The sequence below is a fragment of the Sminthopsis crassicaudata genome, chromosome 3, assembly GCF_048593235.1.
Source record: "Sminthopsis crassicaudata isolate SCR6 chromosome 3, ASM4859323v1, whole genome shotgun sequence".
NCBI lineage: Eukaryota > Metazoa > Chordata > Mammalia > Dasyuromorphia > Dasyuridae > Sminthopsis > Sminthopsis crassicaudata.
Genome location: NC_133619.1, coordinates 32,897,605 through 32,915,154, shown reverse-complemented (window position 1 = coordinate 32,915,154; position 17,550 = coordinate 32,897,605). Strand labels below are relative to the sequence as shown.

Below are 17,550 nucleotides of genomic sequence, written 5' to 3'. Positions count from 1 at the left end.
TCTCTAGCTTTTGTCTTGGTTATTTTCAGAAAGGTCATCAATAGGTTCTATTGCATTCACTAAAATAATCAAGCATCCCTCTATAAAATATGCATGTATACACACATATAGATAGAGAAAGAGAGAGAGAGAAATAGATGGAGTATAGATAGATGTGTGTACACATACTTACAAACATATACTATGACATAAATTCATATGCAAACATATATCACATTTTCTTAATTTAAGTAAAGCTAGGTATGGATTAAATTTAAATTAAGACAAACAAAATGTTCTTGACAATCCCCATCGGAACACCATATAACCTGCTGGTCATAGTTTGTCCTTGAATTGAAAAAAAAGAAAAAACAAGGATTCATCTGCCCTCAGTGACTTATAACAGAGGCAGGGAAGTGACAAGAAAGTTTCACATAAGGGACAAGTAGCCCAAAGAAATGCAATTGGATGGGGAATGGGTGTGAGGAACTATTAGTCTGGCCTGTGTATTTGGTGGTGGGAGAAGACAGAGACCTTCAGATATTATAAGAAATTGCTGATGATGGAGACAGAGCAGAATAGAGAAGGATCTCCCTACAGTTTAACATCTGGTTGCTTCCTAGATTAACCAAATGTTCTTGCAAATTAGGCGATAAATTAAAATATTGTTCTAAAGAAACATTATCTAAATTTTTTCCCTACTGAAACCTATACCCTCAATATTCTAAATCATGAGGCAAAGATCCTGTTTTCTCACCCTAGTTACGGCACTGAATGGCAATCAATCATCTGCTTTCTATTTGCCTTCATAGATGTTATTATGGATCTTTCATATTAGTGAGTATTTTGGGAGTTTAGTTGTATTTAACAGTCTTTCTTTTAAAAACATGTTTCAGTTGGGCATAGTAGCATATGCCTGTAATCTCTACTGCTGGGAAAAGATGACAATAGATTGCTTGAGTGTAAGAGTTCTTAGGCAGAGTAAAATTAAAGTTATTTGGGTCTCTATACCAAATACAGAAATATAGCAAACTTATAGGAGTAAAAGGCTACCAACCTACCTAAGGTGAGGGGAAATAGAAAAAAAAAAGAAGCCAGTTAAAGCTTCCATGCTTATTATCATTGGGTTCAAGACCACGAATGGCTCTTGCACTTCCAGTCTGGAAGAGAAAAAAAGAAGTTAAAAATGTATTTAGGGTTTTTGTTTGTTTGTGTGTTTAATATGATGGTCACTTTGTACAATGCTAGGGATTAAGCATTTAAATACCTGATAAGTAGTAGATACTGTCCCAACCATTTTACAAAAATTATCTTATTTGATCACACAAAGAGCCTCTTTTGTAATTTTAAAATAAAAAACAAACAGCTAAATATTTTTTAAATTAAAAGAAAAGACTCATGGAAAAAGCAAAAGTAACATTTTTTCAGCCTTAGACCATTTATTTTCTATAAAGACTATAAAATAACATATCTGATCTATTTTCTCGGATTAAGATCATCAGTCATTTCATTAAAATAAATTGATTCCTTCACTGCTTTGTTGTTGTTGCTGAATTATTGTATTCTGTACAAATTGCTTGATTCTCCTTATCTCAAACTATTTCATTTTATGCAAGTCTTTCCAAGTTTCTTCAAATTCCTCTAAATTCCACCCATCTATTACATTCATATTACATTCACATGTTTGTAATTTGTTCTGACATTCCCAACATTTCTCTAGATAAGAATTGTCTACTTCCTGTTAAATTATAAATCTTCCTAGAAGAACCCATATTTGGAGAGAATTTTGCTATACTATTAAAATCATAAAATCCAATGTTTCTCTATTCCTGATCCTATATGATAGATTTCCCATTGACATAGAGAAAAATTAATCCAAGATATTATGGCAATTGGAGAAATATTTGCATAGAACTTTTGGAAATAAAACATTCTCCCATAAGGCAAATACCTATGAATTTAAAAAAAGCAAATAAAATTAAAGCCATTTCTCATAAATTTAAGTTTAAGGAAATAAGTTTCTTTTTTTTTTTTTTAACTAACCTTCATTGGAGAGGTCCTAAGTGTATTTCTTTCTCTTTCTTTTAATATGTCTGTGCCCATGTCCAGGAACATTTGTTGAAAATCTTTTCTTGTTCCCACTTTTTTTTCAGTCAAATGTGAAGATTTCCATATCAATCCCTTCTTGGAATATGCATTACTACATATATAAATAATATTTATAATAAAACTAAAGATCTACTTTCCTTGGATGCAACTTCCTTCCTGTTCATTTTAGGAAATAATTTCACATTACAATATATGTCCCCTTTGCCTGACATATCTCCCACATATAACGTCCCTCCCCAATTTATATTTTGAATCATGATTTAGTAACTGCTCCAAATTGAAATAGGATTAACTTTTCTCTCTAGTCATCCAGTTGCAGTTTCCTAGTCCAGATGCTCATTCAGAGGCATGATTAATAGATATGTTTAACACAGAAGTCATTTGGTTCTCTGCCCTTCTTTTCCCAGCTGTAGATTCTTACCATCTAATTTCAGTCCATATTTTCAGAGAAATATTTGATGGAGTTTAGGGACACTAGGGACTGTGGTACCATCCATATCCCAATCATATTCACATTTATGCTCACTTTTTTGACAGACTGAATGTATTAGGATAAATATAGGAGCAAGCACGCCAACAAAATAGAAGGGCAAACAAAAGAAATTATAGGGAATTCTAATATACTATAAAGCAAAAGAATATCAATACTTCAAGAACTCATCATGTCTTTCTGCCTCAGAGATAATGCTAAATCTCTTGTCAAGCCCATATGAATGTGCTTAGAGATAGAACTTTTTAACCTTGGCTGGTCCACATAAAGTTTTTTATCTAAGGGATCAGCATCATGGGTCTATGTGGATAATAATGGCAACTAACCATGCATCTGTCTCCTTGACAATTGTGTCATGATACAGATGGGTCATAAGTGGCCAGTCCAACTGAAAATCACATCTAAAACTTATCTGTCATAGTTCTGTACTATTTTTGCAGTGTATTTTAAGAGTTTTGTGATATTATTATTCTCCATGAATTATACATACTCAGCAGATAGCAACAAAAAAGGATTTTGATATATTTAAGTCTGGCTCATATTTAGAATGGACACCTAGGTGGCTCAGTGACAGAGGGCCAAACCTGGAGTCAGGAAGACTTGAGTTAAAAATCTGAATGGATTCAGACACTTTTATTAGCTGCCTGACCTTGAGCAAGTCACTTAACCCTGTTTGCTTTAGTTTGCTCATCTGTAAAATGACCTGGAGAAATAAATGACAAATTGCTCTAGAATCTCTGATAAGAAATCCCCAAATTTGGTCTCAAAGAGTTGGATATAACTGAAAATGAATTGAATAATGAAACACCTAGGATATATCATCCAGAAACTGACTTTTTTGCTCTTCCTAGTGCATATGCTTTTATTTTTGGACTACACATTTTCTTTAACCCTAAAATGTTTTTTATTCATTCATTTATTTGCTTGCTTGCTTATTTATTTATTTATTTGTTCATTCATTCATTTATGCATGCATACATGCCTCCTGGCTTTTATCTTCTACAAAAGATCCTTCTTGGTCCCCTTCAATTCTAGTAGCTTTTCTGAGGATGCATCCAATTTTCTTTTTTTCTATATCTTGTATGTATAAGGAAGTTTTGGGCTTTCTCCATCATTAGAAAGTGAGCTCCTTGAGATCAGGGACTTTTTGCCTTTTGTAAACTCTGTAGCACTTAGCACAGTGCCTGATACATAGTAGGTGCTTAATGGATGCTTGTTGAGTCAATCTGAGTCAGTGTGACTCAGAAAATAAGAGACTATGGTATCCCTTTAATATATTTTGTATATGTGCCACCATACAATTTAAGGATATAATATACTTTCATTTATTTTGACAAATAACTAAAATACATCACTGGAGATCACTTTTTGGAGGATCTGATTTTGATGTAGGGACATTCTTGGAAAACACTATGGAAGAATGGAACTCTGCCTTTTATCCCTCCCAATTCCCTCCATTTTTCTTCCCATATAACATTCTACTATAGAATATTAACAATTGAAGGACAGGAGGTGGTTGGAGTGACTTGAGAAACAGCAAAGCTTATTTACATTTTACATAAATATGAATGAGAAAGGATAGAAGGAGAGATTAAAAATCTTTCTAAAACAGGAAGTTCCAGTGCTTCCTTCTCCATTTCTGATTAATGGGAGAAAAAATTACTGGATTAGAGTTAGTGGTAAGGGTTGTCTATTGTGTTTACTCATTATCAGATACTTAGTTTGAACTGCCTTAATTATGCAAATGTAGCCAGTGGATAAGTGTTAATAAACTTCCATTTTAATAAAAATCAATCAAAATTCAGCTTCTCTTTAGCACATTATAATTTAATTAAATTCTTGAGATAAGTCAGTGGCTGATACTCATCTCAAGCAGATGATAAAATATATCAGAAAGATGCATATCTTAGTCAATACTGGTCCCAAACACAGCGTGCAGTTAGAGCCCTGTTTTCCTAACTAATTAAAAGTGTCATAGTCAGGTGAAGAGGATGATTATGGGTTTAATTTCCAAGCCTTCTATTTTTCACGTTATCAAATTTAAATCTATGTTCTGCACCCTCAATAGCACTTTGTAAGGCTTCCTGTTGGGGGAAGTAGGCATTATGCCCAGTAAATTTTTGCTACCAAAAAAATAAAAAACAAAGAAAAGAAAAAAAAAAGCCATAATCCTCATACAGTAGAGTTCTTTGACCAACCTTGTAGAGTAAAGGGAGTTTTCCCAGTTTTAAAAGGGCAATCTTATTGGTCACGTTTTTCATCACTTGAATCCGGGTTACATCTTCAATAGTCCCATACATCACATCAATGACTTCAGCCTTCAAGAAAAAAAAAAAAAAGAAAATAAAGGACTACAGAAATTTACCAAATATATCTATTAATATGCGATTGAAGACTGAACCAAAATTATGTGCAGCAAAGAAGCCCTTGATCTGAACTCTTTGATTCCCTTGCCATCATTTCCCAATCATCTAGTAAGAGATGAATAGTAGCTTTTCTATGCTTGTCAAAGAAATATAACTGTTAAGTAGCCTGTAACAATGTTGTTTTTCAAAATACATGCAAAGATAGTTTTCAATATTCGCCCTTGCAAAACCTTGTGTTCCAAATTTTTCCTCCCTCCTTTCTCCCCATCTGCCTCCCCAGACAGCAAGTAATCCAATATATGTTAAACATGTGGAGTTCTTCTATAAATATCTCCACAATTATTGTGCTGCACAAGAAAAGTCAGATCAAAAAGGGAAAAAATGAAAAAGAAACAAACAAAAAAGGTGAAAATACTATGCAGTGATCCACACTCAGTTCCCACAGTCCTCCCTCTGGGTACAAATGGCTCTCTCCATCACAAGATCATTGGAACTGGCCTGAATTATTTCCTTGTTGAAAAGAGCCATGTCCAACAGAATTGATCATCATATAATCTTGTTGTTGCCGTGTATAATGATCTGTTGGTTTTACTTACTTCACTTAGCACCAGTTCATGTAATTCTCTCCAGGTCTCTAAAATCATCCTCTTGAGCTTACAGAACAATAATATTCCATAACATTCAGATACTATAACTTATTCAGTCATTCTCCAACTGATGGGCATTCATTCAGTTTCCTTGCCACTACAAAAAGGGCTGCCACATGTGGGTCCTTTTCCCTCCTTTAAGATCTCTTTGGGATATAAGCCCAGTAGAGACACTGCTGGATCAAAGGGGATGCACAGTTTTAGAGTCCTTCACAGAGTTCAAGACTGCTCTCCAGAATGGATGGATCAATTCACAACTCCACCAACAATGTCCCAGTTCTCCCACATCCCCTCTAATTTTAACAATTATCTTTTTCTGTCATTTTAGTCAATCTGAGAAATATGTCACAATAGTTTTTGGCCACAGTTTTTGCCCTCTTAAGATTTTGCACAGATCTGGACCTTGTGGCCACTATTTTTCAAACCAACCTAGAAGTTTATCCAAAATATCATAGGTTCAAAGATTTAATGAGAAAAAGGATTTCAGGGCCATCTTTTTTGGTCTTAGATTTAAACATGAAGAAAGTGGCCTGGGTAGGTTATATGACTTATTTTAAGTTACTAGGTATCAAGGAATTAGAGGCAAGGTTTTAATCATTCAGATCAATCAGTAAGCATTTTTAGCACTTATTATGTGACAAACATTGGTCTTTGTTGTACACACACTTTCTCCTTCGTACCATGATACTGATTAGCTGCTAAAAGGCTGATTATATCAATATACCATTGTTCACATGAGAGGTTTTCTATTTTTCATTTATAAATTTTAAGCTACTAATTGTTTGTGACACAAATGATAGCCCTGGTGAAGGACAATTTACTTGGCTAATTGATATTTTCTTTTTATGTTGCCTGTTCATGTTCCTAGTGATGGTAATGCTTTCAAAGCTATTTTCTCATTATCTTGAGCTCTGGTAAAACCACAAGTAGACACCACAAACTGAAGATTATTAAAGTTTTTGAAAAATCCTGGACAAGAATAATTTTTAAAAATGGGCTTTAAAAAATAATTTTTTTTTTTGAAACAAGGGAACTGATCTTATGAGTGTACACAAAGTACTTGACTAATTCTCCTCCCTATATGGATCTTGGAGTATCCTAAAATATTCTGTAATCTATCTTAGTAACAACACGATAAGATTTAGATGTAGACTGATCACACATATGGATCTGGGGTTCATTCAAAAGGTCAGTCAGAACATGAATCTTGGTCTGCCTTGCTCCTGAAGTACTGAAGTAAGGAAGCAAGGATTAAAACTCTTATTGAAAGGAAAGGTATCAGTTTTTTATTTCTCCAATGAGTCCACTGTGATATGATCTGTGAGTGCAACAGCTGCTGTGTCTATTTTTCTTATTTTAAGTAAAAGAGACTGGAGAGGATTATGACCTTGTGAACTTCAAAAAGTAAAAAAAAATAGAACTTGCAGATTGTAGGAGATGTAATTCATATAAAAATTCATAGGACAGTAAGGAGCTCATTCTAACAGTAATGGAGATATAGTTCATTTACTCATTACCCATGTATCTGGAAGTGAATTAGGGAGAGGGACAAATACTATGTAGAAGCTATATTAAATCTGCACTAACTCTCTCCAGAGACTGTAGTGATATATGGGAGAGTATGCTCCTCAGGATTTCATGAAAATGTTTGTGTTTTCAACTTTAATATATATACATACATATATATATGTATATATACACATATATATGTATATATATATATACATATACATATATGCATATGTGTATATATATATTTCTTTTAAAAAGAAATATATACTTCTTTTTAAAAATTAAATGAGATAAGCAAAGATAGTGGAGTAGTTAGGTATATGAGATACAGCTCAGATGTCCTATAATTCTTCCACCAAATATCTAAGTAGAAAGCCAGATTAAATATTAATTAGATGTTAACTAATAAATTGATCCCAAATTTGGTCCCTAAGGAATCATGGAAAGGATTATCCAGGATCATAGACTCAGCCCTATGGAAATCCTAATAGAATTGTGTCAATAGTGTAGGATCACCCAGTTTTAGACTTAGCTCCAGCTTTGGAAAGGAGAGACAGACCCAGAATAGATGGCAAATTCTGCTCCAATTTTAGGCCAGCTCAATATTGAGCGAAGGGATTGCCAAGAGATACTGGGATTACAGACAGCCATTGGTGCTTTAAGCAGGACTAATCTAGCAGCAAGTCACTCTTGAACCTAGCTATGATTAGCTTATGGAGTTGGAATTAGAATGGTCCAAACAGAAGTTAATAACTTTACAAGATAATAAGAAATGTTAAAAACAAAGTTTTAAATTTAAAAATTAGAGAAAACATTAAGGTGTCTAATATTTTAAAAATTGATCTGGAAAAAGATTAAAAAATAGAGGATTTAAGAATCATTTGACTGCCTCAAAACCATGACCAATATAAGAACTTGGAGAGATCATATTTTAAAAACTCATAAAAGAAAACTGCTGAGACATTTTAGACCAAGAGGGCAAAGTGAAAATAGAGAGAACCCATTAAATGGCTCATGAAAAATCCCTAAAATGTAAATTCCCAGTAATGTTTTAATTCAATCCTTCTAGGTCAGAGAAAAATATGTGATCAGCTGGAATGAAAGAGTTTAAGTTCTAATAATCAGACAAACACAAGATTGAACAACTATCTCTAAGGAAAAATAGAAAGCATAGAATATAATATTCCAAAATGTAAAAGATATCTTTTCAATCAGTAATTACTTAATCATCAAGTGAGTATAATTCTACTATTTGAAAAAGTGGAATTTTAATGAAATGGTTAAGTTTCAAGCTTTCCTGATGAAATTGAGTTGAATGGAAACTTCAAAATATAAACACAAGAATCAAGAAAAACATAATAAAGCAAACACAAAGAACAATCAGATAGAATTTTATAAGGATGGAGTATTTATATTTTAATGAGATGAGTGGGATGATAAAAAGTTCCCTTAGAACCCTAATAATATCACAGAATATAGAAAAAAATTAAAACATATGAGGATTTGGGAATAATTTATTAGATTGTAAGCTCTTTGAGAGCAATGATTATTTGTTTTTTGTTTTTGTTTTTGTTTTTGCTTGTTTTTATATATGCCATTTTCAGCACAGTGGCTGGCATCTACTAATACTTAATAATGTATTCAATTGAATCAAAATGTTCTAATGCTCTGAAGGGGGAGCAAAGAGAGTGGGAGGAAGATATTCTAGGGAAAAAAAAACAAACAAACAAGGAATATAGATGGAGTAAGTTTTATGTCCCATAAAATTGCTGCTAGAATAGTGAGAGAGAGTGAGAAGGAGAGATAGAGGGAGAGAGTGGCAGAAGGAGATGGAGAGGGAGAGAGGAAAGGAGAGAAAGAAAGTTTAGTGCAGAAATATATTAAACAGAGAAAAATAATGGAATAGGGATAAACCCTGAATGTAGGTGCTATTCTTATCATTTTATATTTGAAGAAACTGAGTCGGAGCTTAAATAACTTGCCAAGTGAATAAATATCTGAGGCTTTATTTGAATACAGATCTCCCTAATTCCAAGTCTAGCATTCTATCCATCAAGCCACTTTGCTGCTTCTGACTTGTCTTATAACACACAGCTAGAAAGTGTCGGAGAAAGGAACCACATCTTCTGGCCCCTTTTCTATTTTACCACATAGCCTTTAATTAATTAATGCAAATAGCCCAAAAATGAGAGTCAAAGCCATGCACTTCCATGAAGAAATGTTTATTTGTATAGACCAATATCCTAATTTTCATGAGACATGTTGCACTTTAAGACTATCTATTAAAAATCAATCATCCCCTAGCACTCACATTGCTAGGACTTGGAGAGGGGATGATAAACATATCTCAACTGCCTACTGAGGAAGCCTCTGAACTAAGGCCTTTATGAAATTGTCTTTTTTCACTTGCCTTCCAGCAAACAGAGAATCATAGTGTTCACTGCTCAGTTAAAAGAAAGCTCATTGAATTTTCCCAAAGCACAAATCAATATACAGAGTTATGATAAATTGTCAAGTCAACTGTTGCAAAGACCAAGTACTCTGTTGCATATATACATCAATATGATGCTTTTCTAATAACTCAACATTTCCAACTTTTATTCAAATTCCTGGGATCAGGGAAAGATGCACGAATGCAGGGAATGTATTCTGGATTTGGAGTTAAAGGATTTAGGCCTGAGTTCCAGTTTTTCCCTTTACTGGCTATGTGACAATAGAAAAAAACCACTTAAATAAACTCTGTTTCAGTATTTTCATTTTTTAAATGGAAAGGTTAGACTATCCCAGCTTCTTAAATATGGTTCACAACTCTATATGAGATCTCATAACTATTTAAAAAATCAAGATGGAGTCAGAAGGGAAGAGAAAAAACATGGAAAGAAATAAAATTCATAGACTTATTAATTTAAGCCAAGGGCAAAAAACCTGGAACCCACAGACAGTATATAAGGCCCATAAAGCATTTGCATAATCAAATAGCATGCCATAATGAGTTGAAAGCTAGGTAGAACAACTCCCATTGCTTGAGTTTTATAAATTGGTAATTTTGTATGACCTGCCAATGATGTTATAAATACTCAAATGACTTTTGGCAAAAAAGAAAAAAAAAAAGACCGCACCCCTGATTTAAACAATGGAACATAAGAAACAGATAATATAATAATAAAAGCATATTTGAATAAAAATAACATTAATTGTTGGAATGCTGGACTATGTATTCATATAAAATATTAAGGAATGTCTAATCAGGATTACCATCAACCAGAACTAAAAGTATACCGGCATTAAGAACAGAAATCATATTATATCAGCAATTCAGAGCTTATTCATCAGCAGACACATAACAACAAAAAATGATCACTGACACTTGTTTTAAGTGAATCAAAGCAATTGGATGTTACCCTCCTTTATTTTATTTTCAGCCTGAAAACACATCAATATCCAGCTTCCACATGAATTTTTGTTAAATACACACTTTGTAAAAATATAAAGGGAAACTATTAAGGCTTTATATGACAATGTTTCTATCTAATGTAGGAATACAATAAAGTTGTATTTTTTGTTCTTTGTTTTGTTTTTCCTCATAAGAACAAAGAGAAGTAAAGAAGTTTTGTTGTTGGCAAACATATGTAATAAAGAAAGAAATTTGCACAAGGACATCAGGACAGGGTTATTTTTGCCATTTTCCCAATTAATTACATTTGCAAATCATTTGGGAAAGCCTAGGTTTCAGAGATCTTACTTTCCCCGAGGATCCCTGATATATTTTTCATAGAATCAATAATAAATCTTATGGCCACAGGATCCCCACCCAAGAAATAACTACGGTTAAAAAGGATTTTCTAATCCTAAATTAGATAGTTGGCTGAGCTCTGGGATTTTGATTCAAAATCACAATCAGTAAAAAAATAAATTTTATATTAAATTCTGTTCTTTTCTGTCAGTTATTTGGGCTAGATGTGACAAATGAAAATCCTTAATTCTTGTGATACAATCAAAAGAGCACTGGAATTGGAGTTAGAAGAATTGGCTTCAAATTGAGGTTTTCTTAAGCTTTTTTGGGTAGACATTTCCTCATTTGTAAAATGATGATTGTATGAAGAAGACTTGAACATGTAGAAGGGAAGAAGGGAGGGAAGCTCAGTGAAAATGAGACTAATGGAGACACACAACTGTAATGGCCTGTTGATAAGGATGATAGCACAAAGACATGATCCTAGAGGCTTCACTCTTCAGTCAATCAATAGCATGATGATATCATCAAAGGTACTGACAGGTAAGCCAGACACTCTAATGGCCAGAGTTGTTCTAGACTTACAAGTTCTGTATGTGTCCTTTATTCAATTCAACAAACATTTAGAGGTGTCTACTACATGCAAGGCATTGTGTTAAGTGCTCAAGATACAAAGAAGAAAAAGAAAGATGATCTTGTCCTTAAGTTGCGTATAATCAAATAAAGGAAAATAACACAAAAGGAGGCTAAAGGGGGAATAAGATGTTCCATGGGGTTGAAATCAGGGAGAGCTGCTGAAGGAAAATGGAGTTAATTCTTCTTCTATGTGTGTGCCCTGGGAAAATGTGCTCTATGAGCATTGCCTTTTGCTCTTGCATAGTGTTAACCCCTGGCACGGTATGTGATTGGGGTTAATATTTTTGTCATTTTACTTGCTATGTGATATGGTTAAATCTTTTATTTTAAATTGTCAGAGCCTCTGACTGGTCTATATAAAGTTCATAAAAGTAGAGTATCATTAGTAATGGTTTTGGGTGGATGAGAAATCAGAGAATGCTTTGATTTTGATGGATTGTCCCTCATGGCAGTATGTTAGGGGGTAACAATGCTACATTATAAATGTGAGCTCAAGATAAAAAAAAGTGCTTAAAAGGTAGCATATCCAGAACTAGAACACAGAATGAAATAAAACAAAATGGTTCTATTTCCATCAACAGAAGCAAAACATTGCATTAGGATTTTGGAAGAAGAGACTTTAAAAATTGTTCTTCTACCCTACCATTAACTCATGTCTCATGAGTTGCTGACTGACCAACCTCAGTTCTATGAGGTGGAAAATTGGACTGAAAGTGTACACCAAAGTGCTAATGCTAATGCTAACAATTCCCTGGTCCCACGAGCTTTCTCATTATCTTGGGCCCTCCCAAATGTTTAATTGCAGTCCATAAAGATTTGTACTTAACTCCTTCATTCAAGTAGGTGACAGAAGGAGGGGAAAGGAATTTTATTCATATATTGCTTATGATGCATCAATAACTGTAGTAAGGGCATTTAAAACATTATATTTGATTCTCAAAAGAGGAAGTTATTATTATTATTATTCCCATTTTGCAGAGAGGAAGGTGAAGTAGGTAGAGAGGAGGAGGAGGAGGGAAGGGGTTAAGCAAAGGAAGGAAAGGAAATTTAAGGGAAGTATTGTAATACCCAGGGGAGTTATAATATACATGTGAGTGTTAGCCAAAGGGGAGTATTTTGCTTTGGAAATATATAGGGACCACAGAGTAGAACCATAGAGTTAGAATGACAGAGATAATTTCTTATGTTTCAAAAACTAGAAAGGAGGATGAAAAGAATGTACATTGGAAGAGGCAAGACAGCTAGGGAGAAAATGGCCCTGAGTGCAATATGGCTAACCCTGATCTATATGTATTAGATAACTGAAGTGATCATCAGGAAAGCAGGGTTCCATGTGGGAGCTTGCAGTGGTGAAAGACTTAAGCCATTCAGTACAGATACAGGAGAAAGAAAAAGGAAATTCAAGATCTTTGGGAGGGAATGAGGCAGCTAAGTTGCACATTGGGGAGAAAGCCAGACATGGAGTCTGAAAGGTAATTTCCAGCGCTCTGAGGGCAAACCATTCATCTACTCTCACCCTCAATTTCTTTATGTTTAAAAGATGATAATAACAGCACCTGCTTCACAATAATCCTCGATGTTAGGACCAAATGAGATAATGCACCTTAGGTTCTTTGCAAAATAATAAGGCGCTATCCAAATTCTAGAAGGAATGGGAAAGAGAACAAGGAGGAAGATATCTTGGAACTGAGGAAAAGGGTCTTTGAATTTGCTAGTAAGTAAGCAAATGGTTTCCTTTTTGTAACAATTTCAGTAGAAAGCTGGGAATAGAAGGTTCCCAGGTTATAAGCAGAAGAGGAGTGAGTGGATGGTATGGAAAAAGCTAAAATATCAAGCAAAAACTTCTTCAAGAAATGTGAGAAAAAGAGAGAAGAGAAATGGAATGGAGAAATAATGAAATGAAAGCTCAATAGAAGCAGAGAAAATCTTGCTAGTAGAGAGTAGACCTGATGAAACTGGGTTAATCAGCCAATCAACAAACCTTTATAAAGAACTTAATATATGCTATCAGAGAGGTGGTACAATCCATAAAACGTTGGGCCTGGAGTCAGAAAACTTTATCTTCCTAAATTCAAAGCCAGCCTCAGACACTTACTTGTTGTGTGCTTCCGGACAACACAGTTAAACCTTCTTTGCCTCAGTGAACTCATCTATAAAATGAGCTGGAAAAGGAACTGGGAAAATACCCTGATACTTTTGCTCAGAAAACCCCAAGTGGAATCACAAAATCTGATTGGTTTTTGCTTTTCTTGGTCCCTGGTGTCAATTACAGAGATTGGCAACCAGTTATTTAAAGATTTTTCTAATTAAACTCCTTCCTACCTTGTGCACTTAGTAACTTCTCTTCTCTCTTTTTCTCACATTTCTTGAAGAAGTTTTTGCTTGATAGTTGGGTTTTCCAACTAATTTATAATTCATCTGTACTGGTCTACTTTTTCTTACTGAATTGTTCTCTTTTACTTTTCTCTCTTTTCCTTCTCTTTTTTCTTCTTACTTTGTCTTTTTGTTCCTTCTCTTTTGTTCTTCCTTCTCTCCCTTTTTCTTTCTTCCTTTTTCCTTTCTTCCCTTCTCTTCCTTCATTCATCTTTCTCTCTTCTTTTCTCCCTCCATCTTTTCCTTCACTAATTCCTCCTTTCTTCCTCATTTCTCTCCCCTTTCCTTTCTTCTTCCTTTTCTCTATCTTCCTTTCTTCCTTCCCTATATCTTTTCTCTTTCCTCCCTCCTTTCCTTCTGCCCTTCTTTCATCCCTCCTTTTCTTCCAACCTTCCTCCTTTCCTTCTTTCTTTTTTTAAATTAAAAATTTTGCTTCTAATGTAGACTGCCAATCTCTTTATAATTTATAAGCTTTAAAAAGTTACCTGAAGTCTATGAGAGATAAAATAACTCGTCCAGAGTTAAAAACAGGTAGTACTTGAACTGAACTCAGATAGATACTCCAAGCACAGGGCCTAGTTCTCTACATATCAGAACTTGATGTCTCTGAAAGAGAAAGGAAATCCTTTGACACTAGAGAACATATTAAATTGTTTCATTTTTCATTAACTGAATGAAACAACAGTACCAATATGGGGAAAGGAGGAGGGCAGGATGGGTTTGGGTGAGAGTCCCAAGAACCAAGCTGAGGAAGCATCTTAAAAATACTTTTTTTTTTTTTGGAACACATAACATGGCCCCAGCCCCTGCCCCTTTTTAATACTGGCTCCAATCTGCTTTCTCATTGTTTATAGCAAGAGAAACCTTTTGGAAATCTCCAAAGGTTTGCAGTTTTGCTTCAGGAACAGAAGTTGTGAGACTGAATTCACAAGCTATAGTGGCCTCAGGGGAGGAGAATAAGCAAAGCAGATGGGCTGGTCCCTGGAGACCAATGACTCAAAGAGAGGAAGCCATCCTGGGAGGAGAAAAAGCACTCTGTGATAGGAGGGCCTGCCCCTCAGTATCTCTGCTTATAAAGCTGGGAGCACTCCAATGGGTTTCAAGTTCAACATTTTCAACCTAGTCTTTTTTGGTCATCCTCTCTTCTTGTAAGGGGTTAGATTAGAGCATAGTCTCAAGTTTTTGCCAAGTATTGATGAAGTCATTGACTGACAGAGTTGGAAAGTAAACTCTGATTTGAAAAGTCATTTCATAATAAATCAGAAATTTTAGAAATCAGAAAAGGTAAAAAATGGGCTTGTTTTATTTTTTCAGAGATAGAGTCTTCCAAATAAAGGAAATGAACTTTGACATTCATACAGCTTAACACCAATGCTGTTTAAATGGAAGACATGCTATTCATGTGTGATGTATTGAAAAACCTTTAAATATGTGGATGGAGAACCTAAGCTGAAATGCCTATAACAGTATTTTCTATTTGTGCAGTAATAGAAAGAACATTGGTCTTGGAATCAGAAAACCTAGCTTTGAATTCTGGGTATGGCACATACCTTGTATGACTCAGGGCATAAAGAAGTTGAATTATATACTTTTTAAGGTCCCTTTCAAGCCTAAATCTATTTCCTTATAGTATTTCAGCAGAATGTCTGTAAGCTCTATGAAGGCAGACAATATATGAGTTTTTTAAATCTGTATCACTGTGCTTGGTACACTGTAGCTGTTTAAAAAATGATGTCCACCTAGTGTGGATACTTTAGACAGGTCACTTGCCCAATCTGTCCTCTCAGTTTATTTATTAGCAAAAAAAAAATAGGGAAAGATTAAATGATCTCTAACGCCTCTTTCTAACTTCTCATCGTACACAATCATAGATTTGAAACATTAACTGTTTTTCTTACTTAAAAACATTCCATTACTTATAAAATATCCTTCATTCAAAAGTATTTCTCAGCATTTGTTGCGTAGGTTTTTTGTCTTTATTTTTTGTTTGTTTTTTCTGCTCAAGGGCTTTTCATCAAGTGAAATCTCTTGAGATCACAACTCTGGAAAAGATCAGTTAAAACTGTAACCTCTCTAAACACATGGCCTGTTTTTACTCACAAACATTTATACACCTTCTTAAAACTGTTTGCTTCAGTGACATATAGTATATAATGCTTAGTGACAACATAAATATGATTTTCTGAAGAGAAATAATCATCCAGAGTTGCTACCTGCTTAGTTTCAATGTAGTTATTGAATAAATATTCAGAATAGTTTTATTTAAGTAGATAAAGAGATAACACATATCTTTCCAAAGCTCTCCCCATGTAGCATGCTGTCTTTCTTTTAGCCCATATGTAAAAGTATATTGGTACAAATAAATCTATGGGCTGGTAAGGAATAACTTGAAGCATTCAAAAGCCAATAATCACTGATGATGGGGCAGAAAGGCTGGAGGGTTTCAGAGGATGACGGGATTTTCTAGGTGACAGGGACAGCCGCTTGTGTTCTATTGGCTCAGCTCTAGTATTATGTTATCATTAGTCCCAGAGCAAGAGAAAATCCATGTCTCACCTGTGACTTTCCTGTTTGCTTCAGTGAACTAATCTGTGAGAAAGGAATAAGAAGTTCTAATCTTGTTCCTCTGAGGAACTCAGGAAGTTTGCTTGGCAAGAGGGAGGGGGTCAATGATGACAATTAACCAAGAACTGAGGTAACTGATGTGAAAATTTGGATCTGAACTATGGATCTATTAAGTCAATCTTCAGGAAGGCTGAGAAAGTTCTCCAGTGTTGCCCACTTCAGGTAGGATTGAATTTCAGAGTCAAAATGGGACAGCTGCTGCAAATAGACCTGGGAAGGGCACCTAGCTTTTTCCTACTCTGAGATTAATGGTAACACTCAATTCGTTAATGTGGAAGTATGAAAAAATGTTCAGATTTGTTTGCAAAAAAAAAAGATCCTTCAATCTTCCCTAAAATCACTGATAAAGTAAACAAAAAAACTACTTCTACTAAAAACAAATTACATTTTAATAAAGGAGCTGAATTCTATAGAAACAACTTTTACCATGAACTTTTTAAGATTAACAAAGGAATCGATTAGCAACAACCATTGAAATCATGCTTTGCACAGGACATTGAAATGTTATATGTCATACCATACAAAACACAAGAGATAGACAAAGAATGTCACATCATTAATGATTATCTCAGAGTAACATACTTTAAAACAAATCCAAAGGAAAAATGACATTGCTGACCTGGATTCCCCCTCCTCCGCAAATAATATGACTATCTGGGTATATAAAAGAGCAGTTTTTTCTCTAAATAAAGAAAGTCACATTTTTAAAGTTTATTTTTTTCTTCTAGAAAAGTAGCTCAATAAAAATGTATTACACAGATCTCTCGATCTAGCCTTCTCATCAAAATATATATATTTATCTCCACTTTAAAGCTTTAATCGAACTTCATAAAGCAGATCTTGTTTTTTTTCCCAGCCAGAAGATGCAATTTTTTCCAAAATGCACTAAGAAAGAATATTATGATGAATGCTTAACCAGGGGCATTATGTTTAAGTTATTTTTTCATCTACATTTTCAGACACACACATATTAGAAAATTTCAGTTAAATGGATATACAATAACTTCATGGATTCTGAAGTCATAGTTATCAGGAAGCCAGGGTTATTATGTTCAATTAATATAACCATAATAATTAATC

At 34.3% G+C, this 17,550-nt stretch overlaps 1 protein-coding gene across 7 annotated transcripts in view; it reads right to left on the bottom strand.

The window, feature by feature from the left end:
• NAALADL2 (N-acetylated alpha-linked acidic dipeptidase like 2) overlaps positions 1–17,550 on the bottom strand; it is a 1,407,963-nt gene that overhangs the window by 524,727 nt on the left and 865,686 nt on the right. For all 7 annotated transcript variants that reach the window (XM_074298220.1, XM_074298221.1, XM_074298223.1 and 4 more), the window contains one exon: positions 4,777–4,896. In XM_074298220.1, coding sequence (XP_074154321.1) covers positions 4,777–4,896 — 120 coding nt within the window. The remainder of the gene's footprint in view (positions 1–4,776; positions 4,897–17,550) is intronic.